Raw genomic sequence first — 23,550 nt, 5'->3', positions numbered from 1 at the left:
AATAGTACTGAAGAATACACAGCTTGCAATCCTAAAGAGGAAGAATACATCTCCCACTAAACACACCAGAAATAAGTGAAATCTTCCACTTAGGTGTAACTGAGTTCTGAGGAGCAACAGAGACAGAGTTCAGTTAGTTATTTTGTACCTGTACTCTGTGACAATCATTTATTTCGGTCAGTGGGATAACTTATAGGCAATCTTAGGGACTTCAGCATTATTATTAGCTTTTCCTATTAGATTGCAGTGATATGTCATTTATTAAAATATACTACAAGCTTAACAAGTAATTTATAAAAGAAAATAATAAGAAATATTCTTATCAGAATAAATAAAATTGTTTACATAAATCAAGAAATCAACAAGTGACATTACACAGACGAGTACAAGTTTCTGGCAATAGAAAATTACTTATTAAACAGCTTTTTGTTGAATTCTCATGCCTTGTTTTCAAAACGCTCCATTTGAGCTCTACCTGCACCCTATGCAATTACAAAGCATTTCTTGCTATTCTGATTTTAAAATTAGTAGGTAAAGAGAACGTTCTGTGTTATAACAGATTTAGCCTTTCCCAATTCTAGCTGTATGCAAGAAGTACAGCCAGACTTTACAGATGCCATACAACACCATAAAATGTTTTATTCCTCAGATTTTCAGGGGGAAAAAAGAAAAAAAAAAAAAAGGAAGAAAACCCCCGAGATTTACAACTGTTTTAAGCACTACTTCTCTGCGACACTAGCATCTGATACAACCAACAGAACTCAAGGAATTAGCGTAAGATAAACATATTACTCACATACTGTTGAAGAGCTCTCGGTATGTTTCGTCACCTTTACCTTCCGACATTAGGCTGTCCAGTTTGTCAATCAGTTTTGCTTCCACCTGCAACATATAAGTGTGGTGTAAACAGCTTCTTTTTCCTTTAATGAGATTAGAGAAAAATTGAGGGAAGATTTGTTTTATGTAAGGGACTTTGCTAAATGCACATCTTAGAATTATTGGTCAATCATGTAAATCTGATGGTAAGTCACTTCATCTTTTTGAAGCTGTTATCATTCCCAAGGTTTGTGGGGTTTTCTTTTTTTGGTGGTGGTTTTTTTTTTTTTTTTTTTTTTTTTTTGAGGGAGGGAGCTAATTTAAATTGAGCAACGTGACTTTAAAACTACAGGCTGAGTAGCATTTGCTGCTGCTAAGGCAGCTATCTATTTATGGAGTCAGACAAAAAGCACACAGCCCAAATAAATTGCCTGAATTCTCACTGCAGGGCTGTAAGCACAAGCCATTTTCTTAGACTTCAGTAGAAACACAATCTCTTCTGACCTGCACCCCACTCATTTATAAATTAATTTTTATAAATGTCTGTACTGTCCAGAACACCTGGGGGCTCAGTCTTACTTTCCCAACCTTCCTTAACTGCCAGTGCATTTGGCTAGAAATCCGATTTGCTGGATTTATGTATTAGCTATCAAAGAAACTTACAGAACATATCTGGTGGCTAATGACTCCTCCAATGCCTATTTTGAAGTGTATTGATTATAAAAAATACAGAGGTAAGGCTACACTGTGTGTTAATATTTCAAACCTCCTTTTCAGCAGTAATATATTAGCAACCACAAATCTAGGGGAGAAACCAAGCTGTCGTCAAGGTATTTTATTAGAGAATAAATCTATTGCAATTTACATTTAAACCCAAGCTGAAAACACAGAGAATCAGAACAAGTGGATTTTTTCCTTCTCAATCCTTGTTAACATCTCTATGGTGACTTTTAACAATAAGCTTATATATTGATAGTGAAAAGCTACCTACTTACATCACGTGCGCTCCTCTGTTCTCAATAGCTTGGTTTGTGTTTCAGATACAACTCCCACCCTAAGCATTATGATTGCCTGGGAGTAATTCAAATATTTCTGCTTTCCTCCATTTGAAGCAGCATGAAGGAGGGCACTGAGAAATGGTTTGAGGCAGTCTGAAAGAACCGAGTGGGAGCTGCGGGAGCAGATGGCACACTTGGTTGTTCCTTCCTAGCCCGTTAAGGTGTTTGAGCAGCAAGAATACGTGGATCCTTACAGAAGAACATTCCTCAGAAGGACCATCTGATCTTTCTTCACACTAACCAGAAGGGAAGCTAGTTGAATCCTATCTAACCAGTAGTCTGTACTGCTGTAAAGCAGAGATGAAAAACCACCACAACAAATCAGCCTTGTTGAAGACAACTCAAGTTTTGTTCTGCACTTCGGTGGGCCATGAATTTTATCCCTTGTCTTACATTACTAACATGGTAGCGTTAACTGGAGAATCTTACTACCCCTGCAGAAAATAAAAAGGGAAAACCCTGGTAATCCCTCTCCAACAGGTATAGCGTTGTGGCTACCTTCTCCAGCCTGAACCACCAATGGCTGGGACCAGCACTCTCTGAAATGCTTGAATTTCGGTCCTGTTCTATAAACAGCTTCGCACACAGTACCTGTTTAAAGTTGCCACTTCGCCTTTGCTCCCAGTCCATCATGTCATGGAAAATGGGAATCATTACATTCCTCAGGTCTGGCTGAGGGATCAAGGTCACTTCCAAGAAGGGGCCAATCAATGCTGGAATAAAGTGAAGCTTGTGTTCCCCTAAAATGAAAATGAACATGAACTTGAATGTGAATTGGGTGTCCTGTGAGCTATTAAGCAATCCAAATACTATCTGCAGAATTAAACAATAGCACTCTAAATCTCTATAGATTTTTTCTTCTCATGTCCATCACAGCATGGGCTATTTCTTAAGCCCCAAAAGTGAAAAGTTGCAGACAATATAAGAATATAAGACCAACATAATTTATCAGATTTTATTATGCAATACTGAGTTCAGTGGGTTATCTGTATCCCAAGTTAGTCTTCCAGAAGGATAACAAAGAAAGGCAAAGCACTCTCTAGGTATTTCACTTATTTTTCACAAGAACATTTTCGTTTCTAAGCTCTACATTCTTGTATTTACAAAATTGTTAACTGTCTGATATTCTGTGCTCATCAAATAGAGGTAAGTACTTTGATTTTTACCTATCTTTTGCGAGTACAGAAATGGAAGTACATGTTTTGACTGCAAGAAAGGGAAGATGTGACTCAGCTGTTCTCAAAACAACTCGCTTTAAAATCAATGCTAAAACATCTTCCATTAACTCACCATATTCTACTTCGCATAAAACTAAGTTCTTGTCAGGAAAGATAGAAATGGCATACAGTAAAGACTGACCATTCAGTTTCAGTTTTCCATGAGTAGGACTTCTGATACCTTCAGAAAGGGGGATTATGAATCATGATGCATTGACTTTCCAAGCTGAGAATTAATTTCTGTCCAGCCTACCTCTGGATACTCCAGTGGGCAGTCACCCCTGCTTGCTGCTCTGTGTTTGTGCAAAGGAAAACCAGAATTTCCTTTGCTGGAAACATCCTGGGATGCATATCCATATGAAAGCAGGTTACTGTACAAGGATCAAGGCTTATGATGACTTTCACTGCTAAAAGAACTGTAAAATGCTGACTAGCATAACACCAATTATTCGAAATATCCTGATTACAGTATTTAATTGGACACGTTACCAGATGAACTCCGTATTGTCCCCCACAAAACTCACCCCTATTGAAAGACATCATGATTCCCTCCTTGCCTACGTACTGGGTTTCCATTCAGCAGAAAACAACACGAGTGGGGAGATGATGCACACTAGGGTTTTTCCTAGCATGCAGGAAGGAGATGGGACCCAGGAGTGGATCTTTGATATACCAGTTTAGAAATACCCATCATGTATCCAAATAATACAGAGGCATGCCTTAGAGTGAGTAAGCAATACTAAATACTATAAATAAGTAAAATATGCTACACAAAAAATGTTAACAAAATATTAATAAGCAAATATTTCTTATTTCGAACATTTCTCTTTCTAGTACAGGCTGATCAGAAAGACCAGTTTTTTACAACTACGTATCTTGCTAGGGAAAAGGTTTATAGAATTGAGATGACGGTATCTCAGTAACCACCGATGGTCTTCATATCTTTAATGAGCCCTTTAATGAAGTAAACTATTGAATAATTTAAATATAAAGATGACAAACGTAGTGTCCAAATTTTCTATTCAGTTTTGATTTTCTTCCCAAACATTTAATTGCATTTCTCTGATGTTCATACTTTCAGTTTGCACAGTTATTGCTTATAAATATAAAAATGTTCCTGAGTTTATATCCAAGCATATATTTTTCTTGTGTTGTCCAACGTGTCATTTATACATCAGTCACTGATTTGTTTATGCCTTTATATTTTAGTGCAACTAGGACTTAGTGGAAGATTTGATGCAAATCCAGCATCTCAAGAGAGCTTCAGAATTAAGATATATGTCTGTCCCTTACACTGTTTGGCAACAGAACTGAAATTGTGAACATAAGTATATTTCCAGGCATAATAATTCTGCCCAAAATGAGCAGTACTTTCTTTTCTAATTTTCTCTGATGGTGTTCTTACAGTTCTCTTTGAAGAAATAGGGATAGGTCAGATACAGTATCAAGGCTTAGAAAGCAGAGTTTAGCTATAAAGAAGGGAACTACAGATGACTAGGGTTGTCCTAAACTTAAATCAAGCCTTCATGTGAACTTAATTATCAACAACTCTATCACTGGCAAATGTATTTAATAGGTGAAGAAATAATAATTGCTTTTCATTTCATGAGTTACTAATGTTGTGTTTAATTACTTACCTAAATTTTGCCACATGCTGAAGATTTCACATCCCATTGTCACGCGCATGTCACCATATCTGCAACATATTAAAAAATAAGGCAAAACAGTGAAAGATCATTTAAGAAAATCAAGTTCATATGCCATTCTGTGACATTGTTAAATGAAATGTCTCATTTGCAGTCCATAAAAAACTACTTTAAAAGTGATGATTTCTTCCAAGTTTTTGTTCTTTCCATTGTAACCAGCTAAAATGGGATTCCTAAAGCCAGGTTTATTTGCAATATAATCAAACGTATCAGTTCTTTCTAAATGCTATACATCACTAACACAGATATGAAGCAAAAGCTATTTTTTGCATTAATTCGCTGTAGTTCTCTGAGAACAAATAGTTTTGCTCTAGCTTAAAGAAATACAATTAATCCAGACAACAGTGCAGTGCCTAGCAGAAACACCTGAACCACCGGGTAGCAACTTATGCATGAACTGGAAATTAGTGTTGGCACTGCTACAACATGGCTATTTTGTTCCCAATTTCTGAGCCAATTTGGGCACTTCTACGAAGGCTGCTATCAGCTCTGAAGACCTATACAAAGGGCCAGAACCGACTCTCATTCTAGTCAGTGGAAATGCTGTTACCACTATCTTTTTGGTAGGCCTTTTTGCAACCTCCTATGTCTTGCATTTTGAGAAGCGTTTGATCTATTACAGTTTTCTAGAAGCTGACAGCAGTACTTACTTTTCTAAAACCTTTTTCTTCTTGGAAGGTGTGAACATCTCCAGTTGCAGACATAACTGGTTTATAAAAATGACAGCAAGAAAAAAGTAGGAATCCCATATCTACAATAAGCATATGGCATTTGGTTATTTCATTTTCTCAGTACCACCATTTTATGACCACTCAGGATGCAAATTTTCAAATCGCATCACTTGTTTCAGTCTCAACTAATAAATTACTCAAACTGTTTTTGACTAAATTTCTTTGCATCCAAATATACTTTTCACCAACCCCAAAATGTTCAGCAGAAATACATCTATTTTACATATTCTACATCTCTTAAATGTAAAGGTTTCAGAGTTGCAGATAATTTTTTTTCATCCCTCCAAATCAGAAAACCTTCACCTTCTAAATTTAGAAACTTTTTGGGGGGGTATATTTAAATAGAAGACTACAAAAAGTTATGCCTTTAAGTCTATAAACCAAAAAATTCTGACACCTCAAAAGCTATCACGCAACAGAATTGTCATTCTGTGGCCTGTCCAACTTCATAGTATTATTTGCAAGTCTCACTTGTTGCAGACTTTACTGAACAAAAACGAAGTCAGGTTTTGTTACTATATTTCAAATATACAGGTGTTTTGTGCACATGCTTTTTGGATCAGATGTTGAATCTTCTACTTAGAAGATAAATTTAAAATACATTAAAATATTAATTATTAATCCAATTATAGATGCTCATGGCAGGAGGAAGAATGAAGTGTAGGGGAGCCTTATTCCAGACACTGCAGTTTTGCAGGATAGTAATAACATTGCTAAGCAAGTTTAAGGAACATAAATGCCTTGTCTACAGGCAATTCTTTTATCAGTTTTAGCTTCTGAACTTGTGGAACTTCATAAAGGATAGGTTTCCTCATGTCCAGTTATGTCAAGTAGATAAATGTGCAACCCTGCCAACCTCTCCAACAGGAGTCTGGATTTTCAGAGAAGCATCCACAACTCTGCTGGAAGTCAACAGGAGCTCGCTGCCTTCCTTAGGAAGGAAATTCTGCACTTTTTATGATGAAGCAATTGGACTAATGTCTCTTGGTTGGGCAGAATATTCATTCAGGTTTCCATGGGAATGGGTCTTTTCAGACGCATTCCTAGGTCTTCTCATCTGAATCCTAAAAGCATCATTCTGTAATTCACAGTTTATCATAGGTGCCATATCTCAGTATATGAGGTACTTGCATCTTTAACTACATTCACCATGCAGTGTCATAATTTTCTAATTTTAATTATGCAGCATGTTAATTGGTCTTGAGAGAAATTACAGAAATGCAAATCCACTTTTGATAAGTTTGCATCGATTCAAAAATTGAGTAATTCTCCTTTCTGTGATAACTCCAAAATAACAGACAAATAATAAAATTAGCATCTATAATCAAAAAAATTGCTATGCAAAAATCCTGAGTTAGTCTGACATAGAGGCTGAAATAACAAAACGAAAAATAAGAAGAAATTAAAAAAACCCACAGCACTCCTGATTTTTAAGACAGTCCCATATCTAAGAAAAGACTTATCTCTAAGCACTTGAAATTGCTGATTTAGTATATGTTCTAGCTGTTTAGATGCTGGAGCTAAGTTTAATAACAAACCACCAGGCCAAAGGATGATGTAGCAGCTATTGCATCTATCTTCGGTTAGACACATTTACTCTACCTTGTAATCAAAGTTTTCATTTAAGAAGTTTTTACGAAGGGCATCCGAAAGATACAAGACTGTAGTAATGATCACACTGGGAAGAAAAAAATGAAAAAGACAGTTGTTTTCATTAAGTGGAAATTCATATTTAATACTCAGAGTCAGACAATTTTCCAAAGAAGAAATAGATGTAGCATCTATGGTGGCATTAAATACAACATTTTAAACATATACAAAGACCTGACTACTAACAGCACCTATTGACAGAAAACATGCACATTAAGAAAAAAAAATAATAAAAATAGGTGACATATAAGAATGTGTGCTGAAAACAGATGTTCTGTACAGGAGAATGTAATTGGTCAAAAAGACAAACCATAAATTTTGTTCTGCAAATAATGCTGATATCAGATTTAATACACACTTTGTTCTACTAGCACTAATATATACAGTTGGGTAATTTGCTCTCAGCCTTCTTGGTACTGAAAACACGTGTGTATACGGTATAAATATAAAACATCTAGTAATTGCCAATGTACAATTCTGACAACCCTATGGACAAAGAGCCTTTTTAATGGCAACAGATAAAGGCAAAACTGCATGAGCTCAGAGAGAAAGACCTGCTTCTAAAGATCTCTATTCCGTACGTTGCAAATGGTCATACATTGCCCTCCATTGACACCTGCCTGAATTCTATTAATCTATCTTAGATAAATATATACGACCAAAATCCTTTCACAGTGGTTGTCACCAGAGGTCAATGACAGTGTTATTCACTGTAGCAACCAAGTTTGGTAATCTACAGAAACAGAACATCCATAAAGATTATTTAAATATAATTCATTTCAAGATTCAACCCTTAAGCTAACCTCTGTAGCACTTGTGTCTATCAACATATTTAGTCAAATGAAAAAATCCATATAAACCATTAAATTCTTTTTGGAAGTAGTCAGTAGCGGATGCTTATGGGGGAGGAAAAAAAGATAAACAAAGAATGATCTTTTCGCTGTTACATTCATGTATTTTACAACGATCAACCGTTTAAAGACCTTCTGAGAAAAAGGTTATATCTATACATTCCATTTAATTACCATTTATATACTATTAATACATCTAGTACTTATATGAACATGGTTCTTGATCTGTATGCTGTTACAATGCTAAAATTTGTTTCCCTTTCCATACTTTGGACTTCATTTTTTTTTACTATTTTTGCAATACATTCAAGAAAAAATATATTTTATTAAATATAACAGCAGCAATATATAAACACACATATATATATATAAAGGGTATAATATTTTTCATTTTCCCAACGCTGAAGAATTATACATTAACCAACCCACCTAGGAGATAAATTATATTTTTCTTCTGGCACATTTGACAGATTTCAAGTTTATAAATACAAAATGGCTACATATCATTTAGCTTATTACTAGTTCAAATGTTTGGTTCCATTTCTCTACTTTTAAATTGACTGTCCCTGCCAAACTTTACCTTCTGGTTTGATGTGTCTGAACACCTGTAACAGCCAAGTCTGAGCCTGTTTTTAGAACACTGCTTGAGTCTCAAGTTTCATTCATCCCTAGCTCCATTGCTCAAATGTCATTTTCATACAGAGTATTTTTTCAACAATTATATTGTAGCTTTTCTACCCAAGTAGCATTCCATGTTTAGCACTCATCTGGATAGTTTACCCCACTTTTCCACCAGCAGGGAGTTACAGTGTGTGCACAGCTCTCCCTGTAGCAGCAGGGAAGACAAAGTGAAACATTAGCAAACTGCAACACAAGCAAAGCTAAGAATCAAGGCATGGATAAGAAGAGAGTCCTGTCATTCTTGTTCTAGTGCGTGATTTAATTTACAGCCCATATGTTTCACAAAATGGAAATAGTCTGCATATTTCAGGAAGATGTTCTGATAGAAAAGGTCAGTTCATCAGAACTATTGCTACGTAAAATTTCAACTGAAGCCCAAAGTAATAAATCCCTGAAAAATTGTATGCAAGAGAAAAATTCCCCAAGACCTCAGGAACTGCAACCACGTTGCCAAGTTTACATTACATAGTTCTATTTATGCCTGAGACAATTCCTTTCTTGCCACATTTCCTTCCATGGCAGGTGAAACTGAAGACAAACATCTGCTTCAATTCTCATGAGAAGGTGATTAGAGTAGAAAGCTTACATGCAATTTTTAGAATATTTTTTCCAGAATTTTCCTGAGATAACAGAATAATTGCAATGCAGGTATTTCTTGCTATAGGCAACATAGCTCAGGTTTGATTTATTTGGTAAGCCAAAGATATGATATGGATTAGTCAATAAAATGTGGTCTGTAGAATGAGAGTGTATATGTTGTAGACAAAAAAACCTCAAAACATCAGACTGAACATCGGAAGATGGAGCCATTGTTTTGACCCACAAACTGTTATTCTGAATCTACAACAAACTAAGAACAGGTAGGACAGAAAACTTGGCTAAGCTTGGGGGTTCTCTTTCTTCTTTTCCTACAAATCATGTAGGTTCTATAAAAAAATAGTTAAAAAAATGCACAAAGCAGTGACAGCAGCCAGAGGACAGATGGACAGCTGCCTGATCCGGTGCAATACTCATATTCCAAGTTGCTTCACAGCCAACGATTTCAAAACAACAACATTTATTTGAAATCCATTTAAGTATCAAACTAGAAAACACTCAGTTTGTGACAAGACTTGCTTTTCTTCCTCTTACCACCTGCCACAAATTTGTTCAAAACCACTGACTGTTTCACAGGAGAAAACCCTCTGCTTTTAGCTACTAAATTATTCTGGGCTCATACACAGAATGCTAACCCAAGGTCCGGTCAGGCCATTCTTGACAGAATGGCTTCTCCATCGAATTATCACAGCAAACTTTTCTGCAATAACCTGTCTGAAAAATCCAAAGCAGCAGAAGTCCAACAACTGGTTTGCTGCCTGGACTGTGCTCCGGCAACCTGGCTTTTGCCTGGGCAGCCAATGGTAGAAAATGAAAGCTTTCTTTTTCCATTCTGATATTGGACAAATATATAATATTAGCTTCTCATTTCATCCTCTGCTACTTCAGAGTGAAATCTTCCCAAGCAAAGAGGTGTTTGAAGAGGTAAAAAAGTTTCTTTCATATTTCATAAATAAATGAAATAAACTTAAAGTCACATATATGTGTATGTATCTATTGTTATATGTATATAAACTTACTCATACATGCATACCTATGTATATATATGCTTTTTGTGACAGACTGTCAGGTTCAGTTGTTAGTAACATTTTGTATTACATAAAAGCAAGAACATTGTTAGCAACACTGTGTATTACATAAAAGCAAGAATTTTTGTTCATTGTAGGAGTCTCAGACTCCCACACCATGGGAGCTAACAGGAGTCTTCAAAGCAGCTATAATGATGAAACTAATGCTAATTCAATGTCTTCCTTTACTGTGTATTCCATTTGAGTTACTTTTTTAAAAAATAATAATATACTTAATTAGATAACCAAAAGGATTCTCTGTTTTAAAGTCCCTATGCCCAACTGTCAGTAGATACATTTGGAACTTTAGTATAAGCAACACATTATAGTAAATCTTACTTTACAGATCAATTATTTTACTATAAATAATAATATTCATACATCCATTTTGTATACTTATAAAATTCAAATGAGAATTGGATGATCTATCTTCTCTACCATTCACCAAAACGATGAAAGGATATATATAATCATACAGAGATCTTTAAAATTAAAGCTTCTTGCATACCGAGAACAGTGGAAAATTAGTTCATTGTTCAATAATACATAGGCATAATATGTTATAAATATCAACCTTTTGCTCAGCAAGTAATAGAAACTCACTTTGCTCTCCAACAGCCTCCTCAATTCTTAATGAGACATGACATACCTGGAGTTCAGCTGAGTCTGTTAAATGCTCTCAAACGATGCCAGTCAATTAAAGCATTAGGTGATTCTTTTCCTAACCTTAGGGTACCTTAAGCAAGTGGCCATTACACAGTGATTTCCAGTTGAAAGAGACATTATGAAGATGTTATCCAGAAGCTTCAATTTTAGTTTGGCATATTTTATTACAGAATTTTGGATTCCTCTCTGGCGCTAGGCAACTGATTCAGACATCTTCCTATATGACATGGTGTTCATTTGCGGGTACAAATGGAAGCTTTGCTTAGGGGGCCAACAAGCTAGCTTACTACCTAGTTGATGTAGAAAGTAAGTCTGTCCCTATAATGAAAGAAATCAGGATTATATTTTCTATAGTATATATAAAAACATGTTTTGTCACTCGGTGGTAACATCCATGTTAGAAATATTTGATAACCATAAGTAATTATTTTGCTTTGCTGAATGTATGCTGATTAGCTCACTACAGATAGTACATGGTTATGCAGTTTTAAACAGACTTAATTTCTGTCTCATTGCTCGACTGCTAGAAGCTAATAAACATTAAGGATTTTTTTGCACAATTCAAAAAAGATCTATTTCTCTGCTCTAGTGCTAAGTCTGCCTTTTTAAATGTTACTTTATTTCTCAAATTTTGGAAGTCACTTGGTAGTTTTATAATGCTAGCCATTCATATTTTTTCATGTTGGGCATCCCGATATTCAGAACTACAGATTGTGTATGCATCATCGTGAAGTATCTTAATTTCTGGATAGTTACAGATTTGTCTTCTTGAGCTCACAGTATCTTCTGGTTTGTTTGTTTGGGGGTTTTTTGGGGTTTTGTTTTGGTTTGGTTTGGTTTGGTTTGTTTTTTTTTAAGCCCAGACACATCCAAGTATCACATGCTACATCACTACTGAAAACACTGCAACAAGAAAGACAAAAATATCTAGAAGCCAGAGGGCAGCAATATTTTTATATATAAATATTATATATTGAAAGAATTATGTCATTTTAAGATTTAAAAATCTTTCAGGTAATTGAAGTCCTGAATATATAAATAAGAGAAAAAATGATTTTTATTTTTTTTTCCCTTCAGGAAAAGCTTATTACCTGATTATATCTTTGCCAGGACTCATTTCTTTCCTAGGCTCAGACAGGCTAAATCTCTCTTCCTGTAAATACCAGACAGTTTGAATTTTTATATCACTCCAGGGACAGGGGGGAGAAAAGACAGTGCTGCTGGTGATGTGACTGCAGTGATGGGTGAAGGTCCCAAGATACACCCTGCCTTCAGATCAGCTACCGTTTCTCGGGCTGAAGCCCAGACAGCCAAGGCAGCAGCCATCTGACACCGGAATAATGACAGTCATTTTATTCCTGGGAAGCAGGAGTTCGAAAAGATCCATGCTGTTAATGGATTACTTGATTATGCTCTTAAAAAGATGGGCTAGACCTTCTAGTTTTTCCTTTTAGACATGAATGGAGCAAGGAGTTCGAGAAGTTCTGCCTTCAATCCCGAAGAGTCTCAGATCACTGGAAGTGCTCTGGCTCGTCAAGCGAGGCGCAGGAAAACTGGCTCACAGCCGCTTCCATCCGTGGGGCAGGCAGCGCCCTGATTTCTCATCCTGCTTCTAGGCTCTTCCCTTTGCGCTTAGAAGATTTTGGGTTGGGACAATTCTAGCAAAGCTACTGCTCCGTGGCTCTGCGCTTTTGAACACCTGGAGGCAGCTGAAAGGCGGCAGCCACTGCAGTGGCAGCGGGGGACCCCAGTTAAAGGGAAGGAGCTCCCGTTCAGAAACAGCTCCAGAAAAACTAGCGCTCTACAGCTGAGGAGAGAACAGAAGTGGATTTTCCTTTCTGCTGCCTCAAAAAGGAACAGAAACTAAGCCACAGATATCTAACACAGGAACGATGAGTCCTCAGTTCACACCACACTTTTAAGTACACCTGGCCAACCCCCTGTTTCATAGCAAACCAGCATTTCTTCCACAAAGGAACGAACGCCTAGCAAAGCAATTATTGAATGCTGAATTGGTAAAGATGTGTTTACATCCCATTTGCTGGCCGTAATGCTTATGCAATTGTGCGTTATTGGGTTCAGTTAGCCCATCTGATTAGCTTCTCAAGGCAAATTCCTAGCAGCAGCTATTGTCAACTTCTGCCCAACTTCTTTACCTAACAGAACTGGACATAAAGTCACCTCCTAGATGCTCAAAACCAACATGGATTAATAAAAGGAGATGTGTGATGCTAACTAAAATACCGGTGCAAGTAAATATTCCTTTTGCAGAACTTAGCATCATCATCTTTAGCTTATCTGAACACCACCAGCCTGAGAAACATGTGCCAAGGTCGTTCCTAAATCTTAGTTTTGTACATGTCAGCTGTTGCAAAGCCATCTGCCAAGCCAGCTGTTTCTGGAATATATAACAATTTCTTAGATTATATATTTAGTCTAAAAGTTCCTATGTTTTTTCCCCATTTTGCTGTGTTTCTCAATTTATTTCTTAAGCGTGATTACCAGATGCAGGCTGGTATCAGCCATATCTTCTTTAATATCATACACAGAAACAAATGATCATATCCACTCTTTTGATTATTAACAATTTTTTTTTTTGCCGGAATTCAAAGTTGGCAAGATTAGTAACACTAAATGAGGAAATAAAAATGAGCAAAAAATGTTATTTTGTTCAAGTCATGACAAAGTTTGAACAAATGCTATGATGCTTGCATATACACACACACAACAAATATATATCACGAACACAAGTTTTGCCAAATTTAATTGTAGCAATAATATTGTTACTAGTATTCTGTACAGCACCATGAATTTAAACTCTCCTTGGAGCTGACAGGCACAACGGAGACTAAAACCCAATTTCCATCAGGCATTGCAATACATACCATGAAAGTTTAAGTCAATCCTAAATTCTGGATTCTTAGGTCTGCCCAGCACAACCCCCCTTCTCTGCTGACATTGGTGTTTGTATAATTGTGTTGACTGTTCAGCTGGCTTATCTGACCAAAGCTAAGCCTACAAAAAAGGATAGCTGGTGACATGGGTGAAATAAAATTCAATAGTTTTAGACCTGTCATAATGACTTCTCAGTAATGCTGGGAACCTGTTTCGATAAAAATAAGGCCTGAGCAGAGAAAGAATAGCTGAAAGGCAGGTTACATCTCAAAAGTATCACTAGGCAATGCTTAGAGCCCTACGTTACTGTTGCCTGTGCTGTACCTCATTTCCTGATCTGTGATTTCTAATTTGTGATTTTTCTGACAAGCACCAAATTAACAAACATGCAAAAACATCGTTAATGATATTACAGAAGATAATTTCTTCTTGAGAGCAAACAGAACTTTACCAACTCAGCATTTCAACAAACAGATCTGAAATGAAGTTCTGTTGAGACTTGTCATTTACTACTTGGAAAACAAAGCTGTTGATGCTTAGCATCTTCATTCTGTAAAAGTATTTCTGAGTTTCCAGTTATATGTGCTTACTGTAATTCAGAAGAGAAAGAGGTACAGATTATATTATGAATTTGTTGTATAAAATTAAGTCCAGAGATTTTACATCTTCAATTAAAAAGTGAAAAAGTGCAGCCACCTTTATAACAGATATTTTGCATTTTTATTACATCCATCATATAACTTTATTTATGATCTTTGCATACCACCCATATTTTTTATTAACATCAAAAATTGCCTTACTTGTTTGCAACCAAACGCATCACTGTCCAGTCTTTCGGAAACATTTCTGGTCGTATTAGTATTCGAAATACAGTGAAAATCTGCAGCAGGAAATCCTTTGGAAGGAAAAGAAGTGGTCATATGTCTTTGCTGCTTTAAAAAGAGCGGTGAGCTTTAAAAATATTTTAATCAGAGACACAGAAATAGCAGAATTGCATTTATTTTCAACGTAGATACACCTCAATATTTTTCATTTTTTGATTCCCCAAGAAAGCTTCAAATAGTGATTTAATTATTTTTTCTTAAAAGAAAGAAAATAATGTAATGTGCTATTTGATTGACAGCAATGTATAAGAGAAATGTCAAAGATGCATTTGGTTTCCACCCATACACTTCCCCAAATGCGATCCTGAGAACAATTTGCAAATCAAAAAAGCACTTTACAAACACTAGAGTTCTGAATATCTCCTTAATCATGCCAGGTTTTCATCACTTTCAAGATTTATTCTAAAAGTGGCATTGTTTGGTGGGAAAAAGAGAGCGCGTAAGGACAATTTTATCATTGGGTTTGCAAAGACCAGCAAATTCAATAATTATGCCCAGACCCCTGAACTGTTATCGCAGCCGGCTGGCTGTATGCAGGTCACTTAACCATTCTGTCTCATACGCTAGATCTATAAAAACAGTGAACACGTGAGCTACTCTGAACATAGAAAGCACTGCTTAAGAGCTTTCAGCATTAGCTTCTCCTGTGTCATTTAACTCACTAATAAGTAACTAAACCGAACTATTTCTCTCAGCCCACAGTTTTTCAGATTTTCTTTTCACAAATAAAACTACCAACAAAGATAATATTTCTAATGGCCCATCTTGATTGTGTATAGTATTGCCAGTATTTTTTTAGTAAGCTAAACGGAGCTTTTGGCATCACAAAGAGCATGAGGCAAGTGATATAACAACACCAAACGGAATCAGCGTGGTGCCTGACCTTGCAATTTTTTGGATTGATTCCGCCCACATCACTTGTAGAGAGTTCGCCCAAACCACAGATGAGATGAAGATACAACCAAAGGATACCAAATGATTTTGAACACCAAAATATATTCTCAAGCGCGTTTACCAAAGTGTAGATGACGGGCATTGCACAACAGATGTCTTTCATTAGAGAATCACTGTAAAGGGGGACGAATGCAAGCACTGGGAAAGGCAGCTGAGATCCCTGCACCCACCCACCAGAGAAGATTACATAAAAGAGACAACCTGTTTTCTAAGCAAGATGCCAAAAACCTCTCTGTATTAAAGAGTATAAACGATACTCATTGCAGATAACATAGCGTTTGAATGTAGGTGACCAGCTTTACAGATAAACAAGTAGCTCTATAAACAACACATTTATGCCAGACTGCTTTCCTATAGCTTTGCAACCTGTAATTACATTTCAACACTTCTGCCTGCTTCTTTTTTTCCTTTAGGGGTTACCTCCCTTCCCTGCGCTGTAATCCCTGCAGCTCTTTGCCATAATCCCAACAATACGGCAATGCCTCGAATGCTGCTGTATGCCACCTCACAATAATGCCCCAAATTCTCCCATATCCCATTTTTATCCCATCTGTTGTCCAGACGCAACACGTGTTGCTGCTGTCAGGGAGCTAACTGACTGGCTGCGGAACTGAAGAGACCAAATGGCTGCCGCTGGGAAACCAAGCAATGGTTTAAGGACTTAAAACCCAAGGCTGCGTGAGGTGTGAACTTAATGCCTTTGAGACCCACGGGCCACTGCCAAAGCCTGCTGAAATTCATTGGCTTGTTCAAACGTCGTTAAGAAAAGAATGACAGACAGAGAGGGAGATCATATATAGTTCATTTCTTTAGGTAACTAGGCTAAAAACAGAATACATCTTTTATTCCAAGCAAACTTTAAAAAAAGGCAAATGTAGACACTGGCATTAAATTTTGAATCATTAACATCAGGCTAATTATTTCTAATTTTAACAGAAAAAAATAGAAAATTGTGTCATCATTTTAGTGATAAGTGATATTAGATACAAAAAGTGGATTTGAAAAGCCCAAATAAGACTGAAGATCTCTTTGTTACTGTACACGTTAAAAACATATAAACAAAATGCAGTGTAATTCAAAGCTGAAACATAACTGAAAGAAACAGCTAACTCATAAAAAAACTTTAGAAAAACTAGTCAGTTGTAAGATTTTCAAGATACAGCTATTAAGCTTCTATTAATAGAATTAATCTGTAGCTAACTTTTATTTTTCATGATTCAGTTTTTGTATATATGGTAATACATTTCCCTAGGAATCCATTATAAGCATGAAAATAACCAAAGGGTAAAATGCCAGTTGACTAGTCTGATACTTCACCATTAATGTACTGGTATCCTTCATGTGTCAGCACTGCTCATCGATATTCAGTGCCAGTGTTCACTCCCCAAGGGACCCACCTCCATGTAGCAATTCCAGAAACTGGTTTGATCAGCATTATGATGCCTGACATTTTGCATGATGCAATTGCTCACTATTGTTTCATGATCCAAACATCACAAGACACTAGTATGAAGTACCACTCATGGAAGATGAATTTTGTAACTATTATTTTGCACTGTTTCCTTTCCACTAAAGTACTATCTTTCATAGTTGTATCTGCTTTGCTGAACACGTCATAATTATTTAGTAACAGATTTTAACATTTAAAAAACATTTTTGCCAGCAGTGTAAGTGAACTAACATTTGGTTGGTTGAGTAGAGCTGTAATTAATGTCTCATATGCCTTCTATCTTAAGAGACAGCAAGGGAGTAATTTTGTCCTCTTACGTACTCTAAATACCATCTCTTAATATTCCTACCTCGTGTACATAAGCTCTAGCACTATCTTATACCACTTAAATAATATCACAATATCACAGTTCAGTTTCCTGTAGCAGCAATATTTGCTTGATGAAATTATCAAACTGTGATTAAGTGAGAAGCATGGCCTTTTAAAAGACTGAAAACCATCTATTCATTTAATCAAAAACTGCCTTGGAATTTCTTTCACATTTCCCTGCATGCATGTAAAATCATCTGTAAAACAGGTCAGACACTTGACTGAATCTCTCAGGGTGCATCTATATAGCATTTTAGTTTGGGTCAACAGTCCACTTTGAAGCTAGTTGCTCGATCATCCATTGCTTTGGTTCGCACTGCAGAGTTAGCAAGCTACTTGGTATCAAGTCTTTGTAGAGCATCCTACGGCTTTTTTTGCAGAGTGCCAAGGTGCCCATAAGAAAGCGGATGGTTTGACAGTGAGCTGTCTCTGCCCGGACAACTCATCCATCCTGTGGCCAACTCCTTTCCCAGATCTTCTTTCCTTCACTGCTTCCTCAATCTACATCAGAAACCACCCAAACGCTTGTTTTAGAGCTACCCCTCTGCCCCAGCACTCATCCTTTCGGAAGTCCCATACATGAGCGTACGTCCCTGCATAGCAGGGGAAGGATGGGGGCTAGAACTGAGCTTCTCCACTGGAGACATTCCCCACACGTAGACCTCACACAGCCTGTGTCCAAGGGGTCATTAGAGAACAGTGGAATAAATTGCACTTGGTGGTAGTGTTTGGCACCCACCTTACCCTGCTCAGGCTCCTTTAGCTGGAAGAGAGGGATCAGAGAACTAGTAAGGTTTACACCCATCCCTATGAAATATTACCTTTTCTTTCACCATATCTCTCCTGTATATCTATTCTACCACATTAGGTAGGGTATGCTGCCAATGGATAAAAACTAGTCCTTCTGGTGGGTACTTATCTGTTTGTTTTTTCTTCTTTTAATCTATTAATTAAAAAAACCCCACACATTAACCCAAACTACCTTGCTGTGGTCAAAGCTGCATTGTGCTAACACATACTGTTTTTCTCATTCACTGTCCCACTTCTCTCCTCCTACTTATAACTTCCACTGTTACCTTTTATCATGAATTATATCTGAGCTTTTTTGTGGCAGCAAATATCCGCCTACAAGCGCGCCTCTGTTCTATAAATTGCTATAAAATATATTTACTAGAAGAAGATGGTATTTTGTGGTAAGGAAAAGAAGCATATCTTTAAAGTAATATTGAAAGATAAAAGGAAGCACTTAAAATTACTGCCTCATTAAATTTAATGTTTCAAAAAGTGAGTGAAGTATAGTCTGTGGTGCTACCACTCAGCCATGAATCCCCTATCATTTCTTTCTTATTTCATTTCCATGTTTTCAAATATAAAATGCTTTTTCTATGTTCTGCTTCGTGTGGAAAACACCTGACTCTCTCAAAGAACTGACTAAAATAAAAATAGTCACCATGACAATTACTTAAACTAAATATATTTACAAAATAGAGGAAATAATTCCATAAAAACCCACTTATTTAAAGCATCACTCAGATGCTTGTCATATAAAAATGTGTACATGTCATTCCTTCAAAGTCTCCACTTTGCTATACTGTGATTAGAAAGCACTTGACATAGTCACCTTGAGAATTAGTCTGGAAGAAAGAAACAACACCTTATGACATCAGTGCCTAACCGTTCAGCATAGATTGTTAATTATAGACAGAGGTAGTCAAAGCAAAAAACCACAGCGGAGAGCAATTCAAAGGCCCGGGTTACACTTGGATAAGTCTCTTGCAAACCCCATATCAAATTTGTAACTTGTAATGTGGCTTAGGGAAGACCCAATCCACTTTGACATCACTGACCTGGGGGCAAAAAGAGGATTAAAAAAAATACAGCAAGCTGATGGTAGTTACCAAAGCTTAAATCCCAAAGTACATACTAGTCACAAGATTAACTATGGCTACTAGTTCAGCCTCTAAAAGCATCTCAGAAAAAAAAAAAAAAAAAAAAAAAATCTTATCACAGATATTTACACCTTCTGAATCTTCATTTACTCAGACTGATGTCATTTCCTAAGAAGCATATCTTAAAGCAGTATAAAATACCAAGGAAGTTCCACTTGGCAAACAAAGCAGAAAAATACAGAGGTAAGTGGCAAGACAGTTTAGATAGCTTAAGTCATACACAATCACCTCGTGATTAACGGCAGTGTCAGCCTCAGACACTAGCTCTCATCTTTCCCTCTTGCTCTCAGTCGTACACATTTCAGTGATATTTTAGACTTCCAAGTGAGGGAAAAAACCCAATATATTATTTAAGATTCAGAAGAGAAGGAATGCTGCATTAATTATGATCAACCTACTGCCACTGAATCACTGGTGGAGCTGATGCTGATTTGATGAGATCTGAATGGAAATAACAAACTCTGGATTTGAGTTCTTAAGACCTCTATTTTGATAGCTGATGGCACTGGCTACAGCTGCTTTCCATATGTCTCTGTATAATAGTAGGGTATGTGCGTGGGGGGAATTTAAATGTGTCAAATAAAACACCATTCAAGTACTAATTCTAGAGATTTTTCATGTTCTAGAAGCAAGAAAGCCTAAATAAACTCAACGTTGTACTTCATAGATACATCAAACAGAAATGAAGCTTGAAACTTCTAGGAAATATAAAAATCTAAACCTAGGAATATAGACCTGCTCAGAACTCAAACAAAAGGGAAATTTTTTTCAGTAAAAAATGCCTAGGTTCCATAACATGCACTAAAAATTGCCTAAGGATAGCAACTATGCTGGGTGAAAACAGATGCTGTAATACTAATATAAAAATTGTCCACCCTATATAACTCCTAGGTAATACTCCAGTGATTCATGACAGAGAAAACTTCTTAGTAGAATTTTCTATCTTTCAAGCGCAATATGACTGTCTCACTACAAAGAAAAGGCACTCATGAACGGTATGCTCTCTTCAGAACAGCTCTAAACAGCTATTAGTAATTTAAGGAAATCTGAAATTGGCACCGTGAATAGACTCCCCTTTTCCAGGCAGTACTTAAGTTTATGAAACGGTAATTTAAGACTAACGTCTAAAAATATACTATCACAGTAGGACGTGATTACTCTCCTGTCTAGGATGACTGGTTGAATAATGGACAGAAGTGATTACTCAATATTTCTTGTGTGTATCAGATTTGGTACTATATAAGTTTTTCAGGGTCTAGCAGAATGGAAGTCTTAGTGTATATCTTTATGCAGGAAATCTTTTTTTTTTTTTTTTTTTTTAAAAAATCCACCTGCCTCCTCCAAAAAGGAATAAAAAAAATGCTGCATCTCCATGAACCTGGTAACTCCATCAATTAAATTGGTAGAAGCTGCCCTGGAAGAGCTCTGCAGCTACTCTCTCTCACGATTAAACTGGGCAGACAGACATTACAAGTCTGACAGGTCCTCCTGCCAATGAACTTGCTGCACAGTAAAGAAAAATGGAGAGTTAGTTGGATATGCATTTCTCAAGCTGCATGTTTGCCATTGCCATACATAATTTAATGAATGAATAAATAAACAAATATAATAAACAAAAAAAACCCCAACTGCTTGACAGGAAGAATCAAGCAGAAAACTGTTTAACCTTAGATTGACACATCTTTAAAACAGGCTTGGAGGCTAAGTTTATGGCTTTAAAGCATTTATATAGTCCCCCTTCATCCCTATTCTATTTGCTGTCATTCTAGGAGCAACAGAATCCTAGTCCCACTGTAAGAGTGGACCTGAGTACACAAGAAAGCTTGTGCAAAAGTTAGCTAATCTGAAAAACAGATTGCATGTAAATACTGAAGTGTTTCATCAAAGCACCAGAATATCTTAAAGGGAGATAGATCAAAAAGAGAAATATAAAGAGACCTGAACAAGTGGAAAGACAATTCTGTTACTTACCCTCAGATCATCCTTTGTGTTGAAGCTATCAAGAAGCTGTTGATAATGTCTATCAGTCATTTGTCGCAAGAGTGACAACAAACAGGAGACAAATTCCCCCTGTTCAGATAAGCCAAGAATAGAAATATTATAGGTTATAATGTCTTCTGAGCTTAAACTGTCATATTATAAGCAGTTAAAAATAATTAACAAATGCAAGGGAAATTAATCTACAATTAGGCTTAGACTCCATATTTTGTGAAAATAGACTAATTCAGCTATGAAATTCCTTCCCGTTTAAAGAATTTTTTTTCCCCAAATGCATTTTACTTGCTTAGTAAAATCTATTTGAAATAGTTCCAGAAGGGCTAAACCAGGAAAATTTTGATTTGTGATGCGTTTCCCTTGTATCTGTTTTTAAACAGATTATTTAGATTGCTAAAATTACAACCCTCTTAGTCAACTCAGTTTTGAAACAAATATAAACAAAAATATTTTGCAACAGCTCTGGGAAGAATGCTATTGTTTTCCTTTAGGGAAGAAATTAACGGAGTTAGCTGGGAATTTTTCAAAACATTTTTTCATCACAAAACCAGTATTTGTCAAAAAGAAAACTCCTTTATAGGACTGAACAAACTTTGAAAATGTTTTGATCAGAAGTGGGGCAAGACCACTCCCTCCCACAGTGCCGACTCCTGGATTCACACCTCACCACGGCCCAGACTCCAGAAAAGGTACGCTCCAGGGGGTAGCTGGGGGACTTACGGGACTGCCACGCAGATTCCCCACTGACTCTACTGATGCACATTCACCAGGCTGTCCTTCAAACAGCATGGGGTTCAGGAACAAAAGAGCAGAGAACAGCACTGGGTATCTCCAGTGAGCGATCAAATGAACAAGACGTCATGGGAAGGAAAACGTTCTTCCTCTCTCCCTTTCCCGTTTGCTTGTTCACTTTTGAACTGGGAAGAAACACTGAATGGTATCAATCTGGTCCAACTGCAGAATGGATGAGGACGGGAAAGAGTGAAAGGTCTGGATTGCATCCCAGTGCTTAAAAAGAACAATTCTGAAATCTTACAAACTTGTTAAAAAATGGGAAATACACTTCTGGCCTCTATCTACCAGGAATGGGGAATAAGACTGGGAGAACAGACAGGTATGATAACAGTACTTTCAAATGGTGTCTTTCATTAGTTTGTCAAGTCAAATTTGGGGATGATTTTTTTCCCCACCTTTCATCAAAAACAGAAAATAAGATTAAAAAAGGGAGTATGTTTTCACAGGAGTGGCTGTTCCGGATTTTACACTGGAAGGCCTACTTCACTTGTGATTATACCTTGTATGTTTGGTGGTGTGTGAGGTGATGGCTTTCACTGGCAACAGGGTGATAAAATAGTAATTGTCTTGCCCTTAATAAGATTCTACACTGAAGTAATGATCCCAAATTAATTACCTCCCTATAAACCCATTGTTTTTTACAGTGAACATAGCATTCTCAAAACAATATCCTAAGGCTACAAAGTCTCTTAATCTTCATGCTCTGGGCATAACCATCAAGGTTACAGCTGCTATCTCGTAAATATCTGAAAATTTATTTCCAATCCTATCAGGTTCTCTTCCAAAAGACTTTGGTCTTTTATCATTTTTTAAAAATATTTTCAGTTTCATTATATCTAGCCTCAATACGATTTTATCACATCATGTAGTGTAATGTAGGTTCATCTAAATAGGCATAATTTTTGAAGACTTTTATTCCAGTTATAAAATCTGAGACCACTCAGATTTGGCTAATTAGCCAAAATAAGCAGAGTAAATAAATAAGGGCATAAGCTTACCTGATTGCTGGCTTGAGTGACAAAATCTGAGTATGAGCCTTTTGAATACTTCCCTTCTTACTTACTTAGGCATTTTAAGCAGTCCTTTCTAGTCACCTTCCTTCTATGTTCCCACATTTACTTTGATTTATAGTAGTATATTAAAAATCACAATCTATTTTAGAAAGCTGTACTATTATAGTTGACAGACAGGTTAGTTTAAAAGGGTACCAGCTTTAGCT

The 23,550-nt window shown here is 36.6% G+C and overlaps 1 protein-coding gene across 4 annotated transcripts in view; it reads right to left on the bottom strand.

Annotated features, from left to right (window-relative positions):
• Window positions 1-23,550, bottom strand: part of DOCK4 (dedicator of cytokinesis 4) — a 253,508-nt gene that overhangs the window by 45,196 nt on the left and 184,762 nt on the right. For all 4 annotated transcript variants that reach the window (XM_030013859.2, XM_030013862.2, XM_030013860.2 and 1 more), the window contains exons 26-32: window positions 21,513-21,611; window positions 14,736-14,830; window positions 7,131-7,206; window positions 5,448-5,548; window positions 4,729-4,787; window positions 2,466-2,614; window positions 797-882 (exon numbers count right to left, since the gene is read on the bottom strand). In XM_030013859.2, the coding sequence (XP_029869719.1) occupies window positions 797-882; window positions 2,466-2,614; window positions 4,729-4,787; window positions 5,448-5,548; window positions 7,131-7,206; window positions 14,736-14,830; window positions 21,513-21,611 (665 nt within the window). The remainder of the gene's footprint in view (window positions 1-796; window positions 883-2,465; window positions 2,615-4,728; window positions 4,788-5,447; window positions 5,549-7,130; window positions 7,207-14,735; window positions 14,831-21,512; window positions 21,612-23,550) is intronic.

Source organism: Aquila chrysaetos, chromosome 5 (genome assembly GCF_900496995.4).
Source record: "Aquila chrysaetos chrysaetos chromosome 5, bAquChr1.4, whole genome shotgun sequence".
NCBI classification, from domain to species: Eukaryota; Metazoa; Chordata; class Aves; order Accipitriformes; family Accipitridae; genus Aquila; species Aquila chrysaetos.
Note: the sequence above shows the minus strand (reverse complement) of the source record. Positions and strands in the feature narration are given on the sequence as shown.